At 40.3% G+C, this 20,429-nt stretch overlaps 1 protein-coding gene across 3 annotated transcripts in view; it reads right to left on the bottom strand.

Annotated features, from left to right (window-relative positions):
- LOC117531387 (transmembrane protein 150A-like) overlaps positions 1-6,134 on the bottom strand; it is a 59,005-nt gene extending 52,871 nt beyond the window's left edge. The window contains exons 1-2 of one of the 3 annotated variants that reach the window (XM_034194478.1): positions 5,973-6,134; positions 3,369-3,454 (exon numbers count right to left, since the gene is read on the bottom strand). Coding sequence is in view for 2 of the 3 variants with exons in the window: in XM_034194477.1 (XP_034050368.1) it covers positions 3,369-3,433 (65 nt within the window). In the remaining variant the exon portion in view is untranslated. The remainder of the gene's footprint in view (positions 1-3,368; positions 3,455-5,972) is intronic. The other 2 variants (XM_034194477.1, XM_034194476.1) reach the window with 2 other exon arrangements.
- Positions 6,135-20,429: the final 14,295 nt, after the last annotated feature.

The following is a 20,429-nucleotide window of genomic DNA, read 5'->3' as shown; positions in this document are numbered from 1 at the left end:
GTTTTGTACATACTTTTCTCTTGGCTACAGGTGGGAATCAGTCCCATGACCTTCTTGCTGTGAGGCAACAGTGCTAACCACTAATCCACTGTGCTGCCCGTCTATATGTATGGTGGATTCTTAAATGTGGACTTTACTATATCACACAAGCATGTGTGCACAAAACCTTATAGGACACATCGTTACATTTTATTAACTAAAAGTGTGATAAAACAAACTTGGGCTCCATAGTTCAGCATATTCTTTTAGTTCTAAAATCTCTTTCACATGAATCGTTGCCTGTTTGTCGTCATCATAAAATTCTTTTCTGCTCGCTGTACTTTAAGCTGCGCTCTGACGCCAGAGGAGCTGCACTTTCTCTCGCACTAAATTCTTAAAATGTGTCAACAACACAAGAGCCGTCTCTACAAGCACGCAGCCGAGGTGATTCATTACCCGCACAGCGATGCTGATGTTCACATTTTAGGCGTCAGACTGACAGTCCTCTTTCAGACGGGGGGAGGTTTCAGAAGAATCGTGGTAATTTGGAAGTTATTTTTTTCCTGCAGCATAAAAGCTGGTGGTATTAACTGTTTTAGTGTCAAGTTATTCCAAACATTCAAAACCATCTCCTTCTTCATCACACAATGATAGATATATCTGTATTGTCCCCGTGTGATTCATTAGTTCTACATTTATCTGTTCACCAGATTCATTTTTCTGAAATGACACTGAAATAAAGCAAGGGGTCAAATTTCAGGGTCAAAACGGGGATTTCCAACCTGAGCAAATAGAAATTTGGGGTTGCAGAGTACCTCCTGTAAATGTGATATGAAATTCAACAGTCACATTTTACTCACATCATTTTTATTAACTAAGGTCCCAAAAAGGTGGAGCTACAGTCAGCTGTCAATTGATAACTTTTAAAAGGTCCATTTGCAGCTCAGTGGCTGTTTATCTCCCATCAGGGTCACCAACATGTTAATGATTGCAGAAATTCCTTTAAATAACCCTCAGATTCTGACGTTTCCCATCACGAATTTCAGTGTTAGTGGTGAAACAATGACTTCAGTTACTGTAGGTTAAATCTGTGCACGATTCCTCCAAAATGCCGCCATGTTTTGTGACACTCAATGGATTTGATCGTTTTCGCCGTGAAAGCAGCTTTTATTGTGTTTCGTTCTACACGTTTGCGATAACTGACAGTGTAAAAAGTTGCAGGTCAGGACATCCACTACACTGCTACACAATCTTATCATAAACACCAAGCCAAAAAAAAAAAAGGAATGCTTTATTTACATGCATAAACGAAGGCAGATGGGTTCATCATCATCAATACAACAACAAACATTTAGAGACTTCATCGTCCCGCCCGAGTCATCTCCCCCACATATGTGTTGATTAATATTATAAAGACAGGAGCAGCATTGGAAAATTATTATTATTGAGTGAAAAGACGTAAAAGACGTTAATAAATACTTGTTTATAAACACTTATGATATATAGACACTGCTTATTGGTCACTACAAACCATATATACAAGGGTAGGCTGAAACGTTCTAAGGCCGACTATGATGCAGTTGTCGAATTGAACAAATTCAGGGTTATTTTTCTAGTCTCCCTGTAACTCCACACACTTCTTTCAGCTGTGCTTGAGTGCTTCAATTCCCTTGGCATAGAAGCTTTCATCTTGAGAGTCAAAATAGTCCTCAACGGCAGCCATCACCTCATCATTGCTCCGATAGTGCTTCCCAGCCAAGTTTTTTTTCAGGTTTGGGAACAGATGAAAGTCCGAGGGTGCCACGTCAGGGGAGTATGGTGGGTGATCTACCAGTTCAAATCCACACTCGTGGATAGTGGCCATGGCCACTGTTGACTTGTGAGCTGGGGCATTGTCTTGATGGAACAACACCCCTTTCGTCAGCTTTCCTGGTCGCTTCTTTTTGGTAGCCTTGCATAACTGTCTCAGTAGGTTAGAATAGTACTGTCCATTTATGGTTTGTCCCTTTTCAAGATAGTCCACAAACACAATGCCCTTGGCATCCAAGAAAACTGAAACCATGACCTTCCCCGCAGACGAAACGACCTTGGCCTTCTTTGGAGGTGGTGACCTTGGGTGTTTCCACTGCATTGATTGTTTTTTCCTCTCTGGTTCAAAGTGGTGAACCCAACACTCATCCTGAGTAAGAAAAGGTTCCATGTAATTGGCTGGATCCTCTTCAAATTGCTCCAAGTTTGCCTTCGACATGACTAGCCTGGTGCGTTTCTGATCAGACGTCAGAAGACGTGGCACCCACCAAGCTGACACCTTTGACATTCCAAGTTCTTCATGCAGAATGTGTTCAATTCTCTCACGGGATATTCCCACAGCATCTGCTAGCTGATTAATCATTGATCGTCTGTCGTCCATCACCATTTCATGAACAAGGTCAATGTTTTTCTGGGTTGTGGCTGTTGCAGGCCGCCCAGACCTTAGGTCGTCTTCAAGGCTCTCTCTGCCCCTCTTAAATTCAGCTGCCCACTTCTGCACTGTAGATATGGAGGGAGCTTCATCCCCTAATGTAGCAACCATATCCGCATGAATGTCCTTGGGCTTTAACCCCTTCTTATGCAGGTACTTAATCACACCGCAATGCCAGATTTTGTCCATTTTTGCCGTTTCCCTCTACCACAAACATTCAAACTTGGCTATGAACCACAAACTACCTCACAACTTGGAAGAAAATAACACAGTTAGTCATCAAAAGAGTTGAACTTAATGCATGCCAAGTTTTATTGAAATGGCATTTCTCCTTCTTGGTGAGCCTTAGAACTTTTCAACCTACCCTCGTACACTCACTGCTTTATTAGGTACACCTCGCTAGTACTGGTCTCACCTAAAAATCAGTCCACCCTGCCTTCACTGCGCATGCATCATTAGCCATGGTTCACGGATTAAAACCTCATTTCTGCTTCAAACTGCACTCCAGTCATCATCTATCTCAGTGACAGATATCTGAAGCTTTTGTACAACAATCATTTCTACATAAATTCAGTATTATTTCATCATAAAAGATGGATGAAGCGATCAGAGCGCCACAACTAAAAGAGATGCTAACAGATGCATTCACTGCAGGGCAGTCATTTCAAAGCGTCACAGAATTTCGCTGAGTTTCTCCTTAAAACTGACTTTAGAATGATTTAAGAGGTTTTACCTTTACAATCTGATGCTTAATAATCCCATTAATCCATTTGATTGCTTTGGGTGAAGAGACTCTGCTGCTGTGGTACGAAATGACGCATGCGTACTGAAGCAAGGTGGACTGATTTTTAGAGGGGGGCCCCTTCGGTCACCGACTGAACGTTCCCCCTGCCTTCCAATCATACACATGCAACAGGCAGGTACTTACACAACCCACATCCCAGTGATGATGAAGACGGGCAGACTGACAGGAAGGATCATCCACAGCGACATGCTGAGCGCCTGCAGGTGTCACTACAAACAACAAATCCTTTACAGCCATACCACAAATACATAGTAAACACATTTTTACACACTATCTGCTGACTGATCAATAATCAATCCACAATCCAAACAGTCCTCAATGTAACTTTAACAAAAACATTCTTAGCATATGACAAACGTAACCCAGGTTTTAAAAATACACAACCAGTAGTGGCCTTGGTGGCCACCAGTCCTAAGCTTTACATATGAAGGAAAGAAACAAACAAGCTAATTTCAAGCTACATATAAATTCTAAACCACAAACATGTTGAGAAGGGCAGAGAGAGAAAGAAGAAGCGCCTGCTGTACCTACATTATTACAAAATTATTTCCACAGGAGTGTGTGGACTTGTGAGGTTATTTGAGTTTTTAAATGTTACTGTTCTTTAACAATGAGAAAACAGCAGTTTCTCTACTCGGTTTTAACATGTTTCTGTGGCAGAATGGTCTGTGTGTCTGACAACCACACCTGCTCCTAATCCATCATCAATCCAACATCCACCAATCCATCCAGCAGGTGGCAGTGTTCAGCAGGTGGAAGACATGATTATGAGATGTTAAATAATGGCAACAAAGTTGCTTTTTGCATTGATCTGGTGCATCAACCTTCAGCAGTGTTTAGTCAGTTTGTTTGATTTTAATTTGTTTGTTGTTATAAGCCCTATTAATTTGGAGATGTGCCAAAGTTCACCAGGTTTTAATGACTTTGACTTTGACCAGTGTGGTGGACATTCAACATGTAATGGACACTGTGGACATAATTCACCATACCAAGTGTCGGCACCTGTGGTAAGAGTGTGTTCCCTGTTTTGTATGTGATAACACACCGAGATGTGCAACACGCATATCAAAGTGTCTTGGCCCATTTGATGTTTTCCCGTCAGGACCCCTGTGTGGTAAATGTTCTATAAAGTCTGTGCATTGTGTGAACCAATGCAGAAATAAATGACACGCCGTTGCGCTGTCAAAATGGGAAATTGTTGCTCCTTCTTTCATCCATTGCAACTTCCACACGGGTGATCTCAGCGTCTGTCTTTTGAGTGTTTTTGCAGTATATTCTGATCATGATGGTGTACGTTGTTTCTTTGAAGCTCCCCAAGTTTTGGGAGTCGTCGGCTTCGGCTTGGATCGTGCAAATGGAGGTGCAGTTTCCACTGCAGGAGATCACCGTGGACGTCATGAAGTACTATCATGTCATGTTGGCCCTCAACAGTTCCACAGCGACAAGGCTGGTTAGTCTCCTGCAAAATGCCCCTGCAGTGAATAAATACGCAGCTCTCAAAGCTCACCTTTTAAAGACATTTGAACTGTCTGATGGTGAGAGGGCCAGCAGTCTTTTTTCTCTGCACGGCTTGAGGGACAGCAAACCCTCTGAGCATGTGAACAGAATGTTACACCTCCTGGGGGAACATAGGTCTGATTTCCTCTTTGTCCACCTCTTTTTGTGGCAGCTCCCCTCTCAGGTGATAGCAGCTTTGGCCAACACAACCATCACTGACTGCCATGCGTTGGCATAGTAGGTGGACAGGTTTTTTTCTGGCTGGTCAACACCACATTATCTGTTTTATTCTTTTGCTTGTGTCTTTTAATTGTGTATTTGAATCTTTTAATTTAATCACTCCTTAATTTTGATTTTGAACTGTTTTGTGTGAGGCGCCTTGAGGCAACTTTTGTTGTGATTTGACGCATTATAAATTGAATAAATTTAATACATTTAAATTGAACGGGAAATGTCGGGCCGGTGCACAGTGTAGAGACATCCTGGATGACCTCAAACTGTGATGATTGTTCATCTTTCAGCAGGACAATGACCCTAAGCACACAGCCAAGATATTAAAGAAGTGGCATCAGGACAACTCTGTGAATGTCCTTGAGTGGCCCTGCCAGAGCCCAGACCTGAATCTGATTAAACATCTCTGGAGAGATCTGAAAATGGCTGTGTACCGATGCTCCCCATCCAACCTGATGGAGCTTAAGAGGTGCTGCAAAGAGGAATGGGCAAAACTGCCCAAACATAGGTGCACTAAGCTTATGGCATCATATTCAAGAAGACTTGAGGCTGTAATTGAGCCTCAAAAAAAAAAAAAAAAGTTTGTTCATGTTGTCATTATGGGGTGTTGTGTGTAGAATTTTGAGGTAAAACATTCATGTACCCGTATTGGTATAAGGCTGTAACATAAAAGGAGGAAAAAGTGACGCGTGGTGAATACTTTCTGGATGCAGTGTATATGCAATTTGGAGGGAAAAAAAAAAAAAATCACAAACAACACTATGAAATGAAAAGTCTTTATGAAATTCTACTTCCTTTAATCATTCCAACAACTGTTTCATGTCCAACTATTTTCATAAAATTAGCTTAATTATATAAAAACAAACATAAAGAGATGTGTGTTAAATGTTGATGAGTGACAGTTACCAAGTTATTAGAACTGTTTAAGTAAATCTTGCATGAAAAAGTTGACATACTAAAAAAACCCTTTAGAATAAAGAGTATAATACGTCAACATACCTCTTTGGTTTATAAAAAGAAAAGCTTCAGGCTCATCTCAGCTGATCCAGACTGCAGCAGAAGGTGTGAAATGTCCAGTGCTGTCTGTCCACAGTGTCAAAGTCTGAGTAAATACGTCCAAGTTACATTCATCACTACTGCAGACTGTATCATGTTTTCATGTGCAGCCTCACAGACTTTAAGACACGTGGCTCCTCCCACAGTCACACAGCTCCTCCCACTACAAGCGGCTTTCATAAACATTTGACTGCTACAACAACATCTGGACTTGTGCAAACTTCAGGAGCAGTTTTGGATCACTTGTAGGCGATGAGGGGATGTTTGTCCACCTCAGAGTACAATGTATTCCCTCTCATTCCTGGAATAACCATTTCATAACCAAATCACTGACACATGACGTTACACAAAAGAAACACTGACGACCCAAAACAACAGCAACAACAAAAAAACTGACAAAAATAAAAGCCTATGCTGCCTTCAAGTACTGTCCGTAAGAACCTGTTTCCATGTGAACATCACTTGTCAAGAAGCAAGACTACACATAGGCCTAGGCCATACATGTTTAACACAGCTGCACGTAGGCCTAGGCAACACACCTACATAAGTTTAACACAGGGGCACACGGGCCTAGGCAACACACCTACATAAGTTTAACACAGGGGTAGCAACACACCTAGGTAAGTTTAACACAGGGGCACACGGGCCTAGGCAACACACCTACATAAGTTTAACACAGGGGTAGCAACACACCTAGGTAAGTTTAACACAGGGGCACACGGGCCTAGGCAACACACCTACATAAGTTTAACACAGGGGTAGCAACACACCTAGGTAAGTTTAACACAGGGGCACAAGGGCCTAGGCAACACACCTACATAAGTTTAACACAGGGGTAGCAACACACCTACATAAGTTTAACACAGGGGCACACGGGCCTAGGCAACACACCTACGTAAGTTTAACACAGGGGTAGCAACACACCTAGGTAAGTTTAACACAGGGCTAGCAACACACCTAGGTAAGTTTAACACAGGGCTAGCAACACACCTAGGTAAGTTTAACACAGGGGCACATGGGCCTAGGCAACACACCTACATAAGTTTAACACAGGGGTAGCAACACACCTATGTAAGTTTAACACAGGGGTAGCAACACACCTATGTAAGTTTAACACAGGGGCACATGGGCCTAGGCAACACACCTACATAAGTTTAACACAGGGGTAGCAACACACCTACGTAAGTTTAACACAGGCGCACACAAGCTTAGACAACACAACTATGTAAATTTAACACAGGGGCACACGGGCCTAGGCATCACACCTACGTACAGTTTCTTTCTTTTTTATGAACCAGGCCAAAGATGTGCACACACACACACACACAAACACTCAATGAGTTCTAATTCAAACCACAATATTGTTTCTAGGCCGCAACTACCATTAATTTTCAGAACTGATTAATCGATAGTGAATAGTGAAAAATGTTATCCAGACCCCAACATGGTGCCTTCAAATGTCTTGTTTTGTCCACAGCCTAAAGATATTCAGTTTACGGCCAGACAGGAGTAAAGCAGCTTAAAAAATAAACCAGAAAATATTCACATTTAAGAAGCTGAATCAAAGAGTTTGAAAAAAAAAGAGAATCAATTATTAAAATAGTTGTTGATTAATTCAGTCATCAATAAACTGATGAATCACTGCAGCTCTATTTGCTTGTTTTTAAACATTAAGAGCTTGAAGCTCAATTTTCCATTTACTTCCTTCAGTACCTGAAGGTAGCACCTCACGTGATCAACACCCACAATGCAGCAAACTAGAAATGTGATTGGTTAAAGAACATGACAATCCACAACACTGTCCACATTCGTTTTATGGAAATTGTCTGGAAATTGTCCTAGAGTTTCTGAACATTGTATGGAAACTCTGAGCTGTACGAGCTGCTCGTGAAGCAGCACAGCTGAGGGAGAGGAGCAGCGAAATCACTTCTTTAATGTGTCAGTAAATCATGAATAAATAAATAAATGACCTGTGATGTGTACTGGGCAGGTTTGAGGCCGAGTGTGAAGGACTGGGGTGAGGATCAGCACCTCCAAGTCCGATACCGTGGTCCTCTAACCTCCCGTGTGGGTCAGGTGGAGGCTTACTGCCACAAATGGAGAAGTTCAAGTATCTCAGGGTCTTGTTCACAAGTGGGGGTGAAGATCATGAGATCAGTATATAGTTTTGGGCTGCGTCTGAGGTACTACAGATGTTTTACCAGACTGCCGGGGTGAAGGAAGAGCTGAGCCAGAAGGTTTGACTCGATTAACCAGTTGATTTACGCTCCTATCTTTACCTATGGTCATGAACTTTGGGTAAATGGTCATTCACTTTGGGTAAGTGATCATTTCAGCTCTTGCTTGCCTCTACTGGTGGTTGGCTCTCACTGCGGTATTGTATCACTTCCTGTTCCGGAGCACAGCGGTGTTTTGCTGTATCTGTTAGCTGTTTAATCTGCGCAGTTAGATTGATCTAGATAATGATTTGTTTCAGTGTAATCTTCACGTGCCTTAAATAAAGCACTCCCTCTGCTGAATCACCTCTAAATTATTTACACATTCACTTTGCGTGTTTTTAGGAATCCGCTAGCTTAGCGCAACTACTAGCTCTTAGCCGGTTTAGCATGACGGCTTCTCCTGTCTCTCCTGCACTTTTCTGCTCTGGGTGTGAAATGTTTAGTTATTTCTCGGCCTCCTTTAGCAGTAATGGTACTTGTAATAAGTGTAGCTTATTCGTAGCTTTGGAGGCCAGGCTGGGCGAATTGGAGACTCAGCTCCACACCGTGGAAAATTCTACAGCTAGCCAGGCCGCTGTAGTCGGTGCGGACCAAGGTAGCTTAGCCGCCGTTAGTTCCCTTCCAGCAGATCCCGAGCAGCCGGGAAAGCAGGCCAGCTGGGTGACTGTGAGGAGGAAGCGTAGCCCTAAACAGAAGCCCCGTGTACACCGCCAACCCGTTCACATTTCTAACCGTTTTTCCCCACTCTGCGACACACCCACCGAGGATCAAACTCTGGTTATTGGCGACTCTGTTTTGAGAAATGTGAAGTTAGCGACACCAGCAACCATAGTCAATTGTCTTCCGGGGGCCAGAGCAGGCGACATTGAAGGAAATTTGAAACTGCTGGCTAAGGCTAAGCGTAAATTTGGTAAGATTGTAATTCACGTCGGCAGTAATGACACCCGGTTACGCCAATTGGAGGTCACTAAAATTAATATTGAATCGGTGTGTAACTTTGCAAAAACAATGTCAGACTCTGTAGTTTTCTCTGGGCCCCTCCCCAATCGGACCGGGAGTGACATGTTTAGCCGCCTGTTCTCCTTGAATTGCTGGCTGTCTGAGTGGTGTCCAAAAAATGAGGTGGGCTTCATAGATAATTGGCAAAGCTTCTGGGGAAAACCTGGTCTTGTTAGGAGAGACGGCATCCATCCCACTTTGGATGGAGCAGCTCTCATTTCTAGAAATCTGGCCAATTTTCTTAAATCCTCCAAACCGTGACTATCCAGGGTTGGGACCAGGAAGCAGAGTTGTAGTCTTACACACCTCTCTGCAGCTTCTCTCCCCCTGCCATCCCCTCATTACCCCATCCCCATAGAGACGGTGCCTGCTCCCAGACCACCAATAACCAGTAGAAATCTATTTAAGCATAAAAATTCAAAAAGAAAAAATAATATAGCACCTTCAACTGCACCACAGACTAAAACAGTTAAATGTGGTCTATTAAACATTAGGTCTCTCTCTTCTAAGTCCCTGTTAGTAAATGATATAATAATTGATCAACATATTGATTTATTCTGCCTTACAGAAACCTGGTTACAGCAGGATGAATATGTTAGTTTAAATGAGTCAACACCCCCGAGTCACACTAACTGCCAGAACGCTCGTAGCACGGGCCGAGGCGGAGGATTAGCAGCAATCTTCCATTCCAGCTTATTAATTAATCAAAAACCCAGACAGAGCTTTAATTCATTTGAAAGCTTGACTCTTAGTCTTGTCCATCCAAATTGGAAGTCCCAAAAACCAGTTTTATTTGTTATTATCTATCGTCCACCTGGTCGTTACTGTGAGTTTCTTTGTGAATTTTCAGACCTTTTGTCTGACTTAGTGCTTAGCTCAGATAAGATAATTATAGTGGGCGATTTTAACATCCACACAGATGCTGAGAATGACAGCCTCAACACTGCATTTAATCTATTATTAGACTCAATTGGCTTTGCTCAAAATGTAAATGAGTCCACCCACCACTTTAATCATATCTTAGATCTTGTTCTGACTTATGGTATGGAAATTGAAGACTTAACAGTATTCCCTGAAAACCCCCTTCTGTCTGATCATTTCTTAATAACATTTACATTTACTCTGATGGACTACCCAGTAGTGGGGAATAAGTTTCATTACACTAGAAGTCTTTCAGAAATCGCTGTAACTAGGTTTAAGGATATGATTCCTTCTTTATGTTCTCTAATGCCATATACCAACACAGTACAGAGTAGCTACCTAAACTCTGTGAGTGAGATAGAGTATCTCATCAATAGTTTTACATCCTCATTGAAGACAACTTTGGATGCTATAGCTCCTCTGAAAAAGAGAGCTTTAAATCAGAAGTGCCTGACTCCGTGGTATAACTCACAAACTCGCAGCTTAAAGCAGATAACCCGTAAGTTGGAGAGGAAATGGCGTCTCACTAATTTAGAAGATCTTCACTTAGCCTGGAAAAAGAGTCTGTTGCTCTATAAAAAAAAAGCCCTCCGTAAAGCTAGGACATCTTACTACTCATCACTAATTGAAGAAAATAAGAACCCCAGGTTTCTTTTCAGCACTGTAGCCAGGCTGACAAAGAGTCAGAGCTCTATTGAGCCAAGTATTCCTTTAACTTTAACTAGTAATGACTTCATGACTTTCTTTGCTAATAAAATTCAAACTATTAGAGAAAAAATTACTCATAACCATCCCAAAGACATATCGTTATCTTTGGCTGCTTTCAGTGATGTCGGTATTTGGTTAGACTCTTTCTCTCCGATTGTTCTGTCTGAGTTATTTTCATTATTTACTTCCTCCAAACCATCAACATGTCTATTAGACCCCACTCCTACCAGGTTGCTCAAGGAAGCCCTACCATTAATTAATGCTGCGATCTTAAATATGATCAATCTATCTTTATTAGTTGGCTATGTACCACAGGCTTTTAAGGTGGCAGTAATTAAACCATTACTTAAAAAGCCATCACTTGACCCAGCTATCTTAGCTAATTATAGGCCAATCTCCAACCTTCCTTTTCTCTCAAAAATTCTTGAAAGGGTAGTTGTAAAACAGCTAACTGATCATCTGCAGAGGAATGGTCTATTTGACTCATCTCTGTGCTTGTTCTGTTAGAACTCAGTGCTGCTTTTGATACTGTTGACCATAAAATTTTATTACAGAGATTAGAGCATGCCATAGGTATTAAAGGCACTGCGCTGCGGTGGTTTGAATCATATTTATCTAATAGATTACAATTTGTTCATGTAAATGGGGAATCTTCTTCACAGACTAAGGTTAATTATGGAGTTCCACAAGGTTCTGTGCTAGGACCAATTTTATTCACTTTATACATGTTTCCCTTAGGCAGTATTATTAGACAGCATTGCTTAAATTTTCATTGTTACGCAGATGATACCCAGCTTTATCTATCCATGAAGCCAGAGGACACACATCAATTAGCTAAACTGCAGGATTGTCTTACAGACATAAAGACATGGATGACCTCTAATTTCTTGCTTTTAAACTCAGATAAAACTGAAGTTATTGTACTTGGCCCCACAGATCTTATAAACATGGTGTCTAACCAGATCCTTACTCTGGATGGCATTACCCTGACCTCTAGTAATACTGTGAGAAATCTTGGAGTCGTTTTTGATCAGGATATGTCATTCAATGCGCATATTAAACAAATATGTAGGACTGCTTTTTTGCATTTGCGCAATCTCTCTAAAATTAGAAAGGTCTTGTCTCAGAGTGATGCTGAAAAACTAATTCATGCATTTATTTCCTCTAGGCTGGACTATAGTAATTCATTATTATCAGGTTGTCCTAAAAGTTCCCTGAAAAACTGTCGAAACTACACTGCCTCACGGGGGCGCTAATGCCTTTACTTTCACATTATGATGCTCCAAAAACACCATCTTTCAAAAAAATAAAATAAAATAAAATGTTCCCTTTAGCTGCATTTTAACAGCATAATTTACACTGTTGTCTTACAGGACTCAATGGGAACTTTGTGTTTATGCGATATCCATCTTATAACACCGAACGACTACTTGACTAATTTTACATTTTCCATAGTGAAAATATTACCTTGTTCTATGTCCTGTATACCTGTACAAAAATTATATGTATATACTAGAGCAGGGAATGTACAGCAAAAATGTAGGTAAGTGGGTGAGTGAGTTAGTCTCCCAACTGGCTTGTGCAGACAATAACTCAAAAACAGTAAGTGATATGATCTTGTAACTCACCACACTGAAGGAACACATTAAGAGGATGACGTGTCTTGGCTGTGAGCAGTGATGCCCCACATCAGCCAAAAACGAGCTTTACAAAATAATATCCTGTTGACATGTTGGCCAACAGTATCACCATTAAACGTACAGCCAACAATTTAGGTGAATAACCACTATGTGGCCAAAAATGACATAAAATATACAAAAAAAAAAAAAAAAGAAGCTGCAACTAAGAAAATAAATCGACCATGTGCCTGAGCACAATGACAGTTTTGTTTGTGCTGGAAATTAGGGATGGTAAACTGAAAGCAGTTTTTAATTATTCAAAACATTTGCAAAGCCTGTCTTTATGATAATTGTTTCTGAGTGTGTATCCCAAATAAAGCATAAAATATATAGCAGAATGGGGCAGTAAAACCAGAACTTATAATAACAGATAAAACATGGGGCTGGGGATGTTGCCAAAACTTTTTTTTTAATCTCTATTGCAAATTAGTGATGGTTAACTCAAAATGCTGTTTTGCAACATTTCAAAACCTTTGCAGCACGCGGTTAACACTGCCAAAAGCCCTTACCAAAAAGGAAGACATTGTTAACATTGGCACGTTTGAGTGTTTGTGTGCATCTTCACTAGCTACAAGTACATTTAGACGGGGGGAAAACGTAATAAATTATGTCACATGGGGAAACAATATTGTGGCAGACTCCTACTGTGCATCTGGCCTTAATTCTCATGCATTAGTTAAAGTTCAAAGCTCAGTGTCCTCTTGTGAAACCTTCCATAGCACTAAGATTGCTGACCAGGCACTGTTTTGTCCTTGAATGGCCCACAAACCACCGACCCTTCTGTTTCCAGAAGAAAATTCATTGCCAGTTGCAAATATTGCATCGTAAACATAACAAAGGTCTTCCACAGTTTCTGACAATGACTGTGACAAAAATGTACCAAAATGCACAACACACTGTCTATCACAGTACCATTAAAGCACTCAATCACACAGTGGTGGTTCTATACTGAATTACCTCCCGGACGAGACCCCCTCCGAGTGCTCACTCCCATCCACAAAAAGAAACACAAAATTTTGCAAAGAAAGTTTTTAAAATTATTTTTAATATTTTAGAAGTGCCCCTGAAATTGACATCAAAAGACCGCAGGCAACAATATAACTCTTATATAAAACATTCATGAATTACAAATTTGAATACACATACTCTTACATGCTAAATGTCTGTCATTAGACACTTTATGAATCTGTCTTTCAGAGAGGAACAATTAGCTCTTTCATTATGGTGCATATCTGTCTCAACATTTAGCTAAATATTTAGCTTGATGTTTGTAAAAATTAGGCTAAATGTGTAAATACTTATCATTAACTAATCTGTAAAAGTTTACTTAATGTATGATTACTGGAAAATATGCAGCTCATAACTTTTAATGTCCAGAACAAAGTATTAGAAGCACCGCGCATTCCCCAAACACATGATTAAATAAACACGAACCCAAACCAAAAGTAACCCTTCTTCGTTGAATTTTATTGGCGGCTTGTAAACCAACATGGAGCGCTACCGCCACCAACTGTTTGGGTGTGGAACATGAACGGATTCTGACATATGGTGTCAAAATTACCGGGAAAGATTCACCAAGCAAGTAAAAACCTGGCCTTCTGGGAATTTCTGGAAAACTTTCATCACTGGTCTCTGTAATGTTGGTATTGCAGTAATGTAAGATGAAACATAACGTTAGCATCAACCACGGCTAGCGTGACTTCATAGGGGAAGGGTCCACTGATCCTAGGGTCCACTGGCCCTAACCTCGGTATATTATTTGATGGTGTACACAAGTACTACAACACCAAACTGATTTTCAAGTTCACAAATAAATATATCTATAAAGCAAGAGGCGTCTGTGTGGGTATGTGGCTCGCGTATCTATTTGTCAGATCTGCCTCAACTTTCCGATATGCCTTGTGCATAGCACGAAGATGTGCATCCTTTATTATAAAAATTTGGGGAATTAATTTTCAAAACATTTATTTTGATTAACATTGTAACATTCATACTTCCAAGATGATCGCTGATGTTACTGGTAGCAAAGTTAATCAGATACTTCATGTTGCTTTCACCATTTCACAATAAAATGTTTAAAGCCTACGCCCCAACAAATACTTTTATTGTGAAACGCATGCTGTCAGTGTTCCTTGCGACTGAGTTTAACTTGACAACACTGAGGGACGTTAACTAAAATCCGTTTTTTGCCAACACAAATTTCCCACTATTTGTACGTTTCAGTAAGTACATAAGCTGAATAAAATCTTATATTTTCCCACAATTTGTACAGCGTTTCAGTAATTACATGAGCTGAATAAAATCTTATATTTTCCCACAATTTGTACAGCGTTTCAGTAATTACATGAGCTGAATAAAATTTTGTATTTGCCGTGAGTACAAGTTTAAATAAACTGTGTTCAGGAGCTAGAGTACTGTGTTACAAATAGTTTAATTTTGTCCGAGTCTCTTCCAATAACCTGTTTAAACTGATTTTTAAAACAATGTGAAATACTATATTCAACTGAAAATATATCAAGCAAAACATAGACCAGATAGACATAAAAAGTGCTTATTATCAACTCAATCCTTTATTATGAAGTTTTTTGGGATTCATTTTCATTATCTTGAAGTTTTTTGGGACCACCCCAACACAAACAGACACATAATGTCTGTATCCTTACTATTCTTCTTCAAGCTTCAGCACTTAATTCAAAAACTAATAGTGTTTCTTTTGAATTTAAGAAATCATGGAATTAGTTTGTGGCTATCTTTATAAAACACACTTAAGGAATATCACCTTACTCTATCACCAACTCCTACCAACTTAGATAGTTAATGATAATAACCTTGAACATTGTGAAGTTAATCATCAAATGACAGCAGCCAAATGTATTAATATATTTCTTTGTTCAACATCATTTTAATTTGATATACCAACGCCAGACTGAATCCTGTTCTTTATTATTTTGCAGTGCAAGTGATCCCCCCATAAAAGTTTAAAAAAAAAGTTCCTACTGGCACAGTACTAGTACTTTCAAATAGCTAACAAACCAGATCCAGTTTTGTTCAATTTACAAAAATAAAACATATAATTCTGTTGACATACACAATTGTACAGTTGTCTATAAATCTGTTGAGCTGAAAATGAACAAATAATGGTAATTCATCAGAATAAAATGTTTTTTTTTTAGTGTCACGCTTTTGTAACATTACGTTACCTTAGTGCAACATATAGCCTACCATAAATGTAAAAACAACTCAACGGGCTCTCAATACTAACGAGTGGACCCTAGGACTAATGGGAAGCTGATATGCTAAACATACATGCTGTGGCTAACTCTAACCTCCTAAGACCCTGCGTCCACATATGGGGACATCTCTCCCCACCTTTTCAAAAACTACTTTCAGTTTGAGGGCAGGTCTTATGATTGTACCCGTGACTGACTGATCACACGCACTTCATCAGTCAATGTCTGTATAAAGTGTGGGAATAATTCACATCTGGGAATCTGGTAACAGCCACAAAAGTTTCACCAGTGCATCTTCATGAGACGTCATCAGTAGAAAAATGCAAAATTAAAAACAAAAACAGTGCAAAGTGTACATACATGATTACACAGAAGTCAAAATTAACAGCAGGGCGGACGTATTGAACACCCAATATTCCTGTAAATACATGTGCACAGTTAACCAATTTCGACATTTCACACACATAAGGTACATAATAATACTAAAATCCATACAATTTTTTTTAAAAATTGCTGATCAGTAGTTTATGGGTGGAACTGTTGTACAGCATCATTATAGTGGTGTGTTGGATTGCTGGGAGGGTTTGTCCAAAATGAGTGATTTCTGGTGAGAAGGTTTAGTTTTTACATTGTGATACATCTGCAACAGTGAGGTGGAGCCAGTCGATTCTGGGAGAGACTCCATGATTTGTTTTTAAGGCTGGTGCAGTTTAAAGAGAGGAATCTTTTCCCCCAAACATTGCATGAAATGAGATATTCTGTAAAAAAAAAAAAAAAAACATTTCAGAGCTGGTCTGGAATACAGGACTGTGCAAATAATTTTTGGTACACTAGAATGTTTTGCCAAAACAGTGGAATGGTAGTAAGTCCATTCAGCTGCTTCCTCATTTGCACTCGTGGTTGCCACAGCAAATCCAAGGTGGATCTGCATGTTAAAGTGGCACAGGTTTTATGTCGGATGCCCTTCCTGACGCAACTCCACATTACATGGAGAAATGTGGCAGGGGTGGGGTTTGAAAGGGGAACCTTCTGCACTGAAACCAAGTGCACTCATTTGGTCACCACCCCTGCCATTTTTTCTTTATCAGTGGCTAAAAAAAAATAAAGAAATCTAATTCTAAGGCATTAATAATCTTCAGTTAATCAATAATAAAATTTAATGACATGAAGATGGACACCGGAATAAATTATTTTTTCTTAAAGTGAAAAGTTATTACAGAGTTTGCTTGTGTAAATGTTAATATATTTGTATAGCTTTCCATTTTTAAATAGTTTTATGGGCATTAATATAGATTTGGCTAAATGATGGGGCTGTTTATTTGCAAAGTGGGATGTTTGTAGAACCTATTTTCAAAAGGTTACTGAAAACAATGTGTTTGGCCTAGAATACACTGCACACCATTTAATTTTGAGAATAATTTGGAAAAGGGGTGTAGAAAGGACTTACATATACGAGGGCTGTCCGTAAAGTAACGGTCCTTTTTATTTTTTTCAAAAACTATATGGATTTCATTCATATGTTTTTACGTCAGACATGCTTGAACCCTCGTGCGCATGCGTGAGTTTTTCCACGCCTGTCAGTGACGTCATTCGCCTGTGAGCACTCCTTGTGGGAGGAGTCGTCCAGCCCCTCGTCGGAATTCCTTTGTCTGAGAAGTTGCTGAGAGACTGGCGCCTTGTTTGATCAAAATTTTTTCTAAACCTGTGAGACACATCGAAGTGGACACGGTTCGAAAAATTAAGCTGGTTTTCAGTGACAATTTTAACAGCTGATGAGAGATTCTGAGGTGATTCTGTCGCTTTAAGGACTTTTCACAGTGCGAGACGTCGTGCAGCGCTCTCAGGCGCCTGTCGTCAGCCTGTTTCAAGCTGAAAACCTCCACATTTCAGGCTCTATTGATCCAGGACGTCGTGAGAGAACAGAGAAGTTTCAGAAGAAGTCAGTTTCAGCATTTTATCCGGATATTCCACTGTTAAAGGAGATTTTTTTAATGAAAGACGTGCGGACGGGTCCGCGCGTCGGGACGCAGCCGACGCGGCGCGGCGGCACAAGAAAAACACCTCCGTGTTGATAACCATTTGTTAAAATCCAGTTGGCTTTTGATGGCTTTCAGTGGAGTGAGTATATGAGAAATTGTTTATCAGCTGGAGATGTTCCAACTTGTCCTCAAGGCTTCCAACAGAGGTGTTTTTCCTGTGGCGGAGCGTCGCGGCGGCTGCGAGCCGACGCTGCAATCCGCCCGCACGTCTTTCATTAAAAAAATCTCCTTTAACAGTGGAATATCCGGATAAAATGCTGAAACCGACTTCTTCTGAAACTTCTCTGTTCTCTCACGACGTCCTGGATCAACAGAGCCTGAAATGTGGAGGTTTTAAGCTTGAAACAGGCTGATGACGCCGCCTGGGAGCGCTGCGCGACGTCTCGCACCGTGAAAAGTCCTTAAAGCGACAGAATCACCTCAAAATCTCTCATCAGCTGTTAAAATTTTCACTGAAGACCAGCTTAATTTTTCGAACCATGTCCACTTCGATGTGTCTCACAGGTTTAGAAAAAATTTTGATCAAACAAAGCGCCAGTCTCTCAGCAACTTCTCAGACAAAGGAATTCCGACGAGGGGCTGGACGACTCCTCCCACAAGGAGTGCTCACAGGCGAATGACGTCACCGACAGGCGTGGAAAAACTCACGCATGCGCACGAGGGTTCAAGCATGTCTGACGTAAAAACATATGAATGAAATCCATATAGTTTTTGAAAAAATAAAAAGGACCTATACTTTACGGACAGACCTCGTACAGTATATCCTATCTGATACTGGAACCTTCGGTATTTGCCATAACAACTCCCCCCCATCTTAAACAGCCAATCTCATGTTTTGTTTTCATGATAGTCACAAAATGTGTTACATCTTGATGATGCAGTGAATAATTTTAGCCCTAACCCTAACCCCAATGCCAGTACCCACCCCTGTTCAACATCATGGTTTAGAGGAAGGATACAAAAAGCTATCTCAGAGATTTCAGCTGTCAGTTTCCACTGTGAAGAACACAGTGAGGAAATGGAAGACCACAGGCACAGTACTAGTTAAGGCCCGAAGTGGCAGGCCAAGAAAAATCTCAGATAAGCTGAAGCGAGGGATGGTGAGAACAGTCATATTCAACCCATAGACCTGCTCCAAAGACCTACAGCATGATCTTGCTGCAGATAGTGTCTCTGTGCATCGTTCAACTGTGCAGCGCACTGTGCACAAGGAGATGCTTTTTCTGCATGCACGCCACAAACAGAGTCGCTTGAGGTATGCTAAAGCATATTTGGACAAGCCATCTTAATTTTGGATTAAGATCCTGTGGACTGATTAAACTAAAACAGTTATTTGGACATAACAGGGGGCGGTATACATGGATGAAAAAGAACACAGCATTCCAAGAAAAATGCTTGCTACCTACAGTAAAATTTGGAGGTGGTTCCATCATGCTGTGGGGCTGTGTGGCCAGTGCAGGTACTGGGAATCTTGTTAAAGTTGAGGGTCACATGGATTCCAGTCAATATCAGTAGATTCTTGAGAACAATGTTCAAGAATCAGTGACAAAGCTGAAGTTGCACCAGGGTGGATCTTTCAACAAGACAACGACCCTAAACACTGCTCAAAATCTAGTAAGGCATTCATGCAGAGGAACAAGTACAACATTCTGGAATGGCCATCTCAGTCCCCAGACCTGAATATTATTGAAAATCTGTAGTGTGATTTTAAGCGGGTTGTGCATGCTCGGAAACCAACAAACCTGAGATGTTTTGTAAAGAAGAATGGTCCAAAATACCTTCAACCAGAATCCAGACTCTCACTGGAAGCTATAGGAAGCATTTAGATGCTATTATTTCTGCAAAAGGGGGGATCTACTAAATATTGATGTATTTTTTTCTGTTGGGGTGCCCAAATTCATGCACCTGCCTAATTTTGTTTAAAGAATTACTGCACATTTTCTATAAATCCTATAAACTTCATTTCACTTCTCAAATATCACTGTGTTTGTCTTTTATATGATATATTTAACTGAAATTGCTGATCCAAACAACCAATGATTTATAAAGGAAAATCATGGAAATCATCAGGGGTGCCCAAATGTTTACATACAACTATATATATATACATATATACATATATATATATATACATATATATATATATATATACATACATATACACACACACACAACTATATATATATATATATATATACACACACACACACACATACAAACATACACACACACACACACACACACACACACACACACACACACACACACACACACACACACACACACACACACACACACGCCTAAATAGATCCTTGTCATTTGATCGGTGGTTTGTATGTCACGTGATATTGATATGGATTATTATTATTGATAAGTGTGGTTATATTTAGCATGCAATTTTGGTGCTAGTCATTTTGTGCTATTGCACACCGCGACCACCATGCACTCACACTAGCAGTGACACCATTTAGTCTAAAAACAAACATGGCATTGTTTGTTTTCTTGACAGTGCTCATTCTTGTAAGACAAAAAAAACAAACTGAGTACAGCCAAGCCATCTGGAGGCATTTGCAGTATTCACAGGGACGCCTCTACCTGAAATACT

Source organism: Thalassophryne amazonica, chromosome 18 (assembly GCF_902500255.1).
Source record: "Thalassophryne amazonica chromosome 18, fThaAma1.1, whole genome shotgun sequence".
NCBI lineage: Eukaryota > Metazoa > Chordata > Actinopteri > Batrachoidiformes > Batrachoididae > Thalassophryne > Thalassophryne amazonica.
Note: the sequence above shows the minus strand (reverse complement) of the source record. Positions and strands in the feature narration are given on the sequence as shown.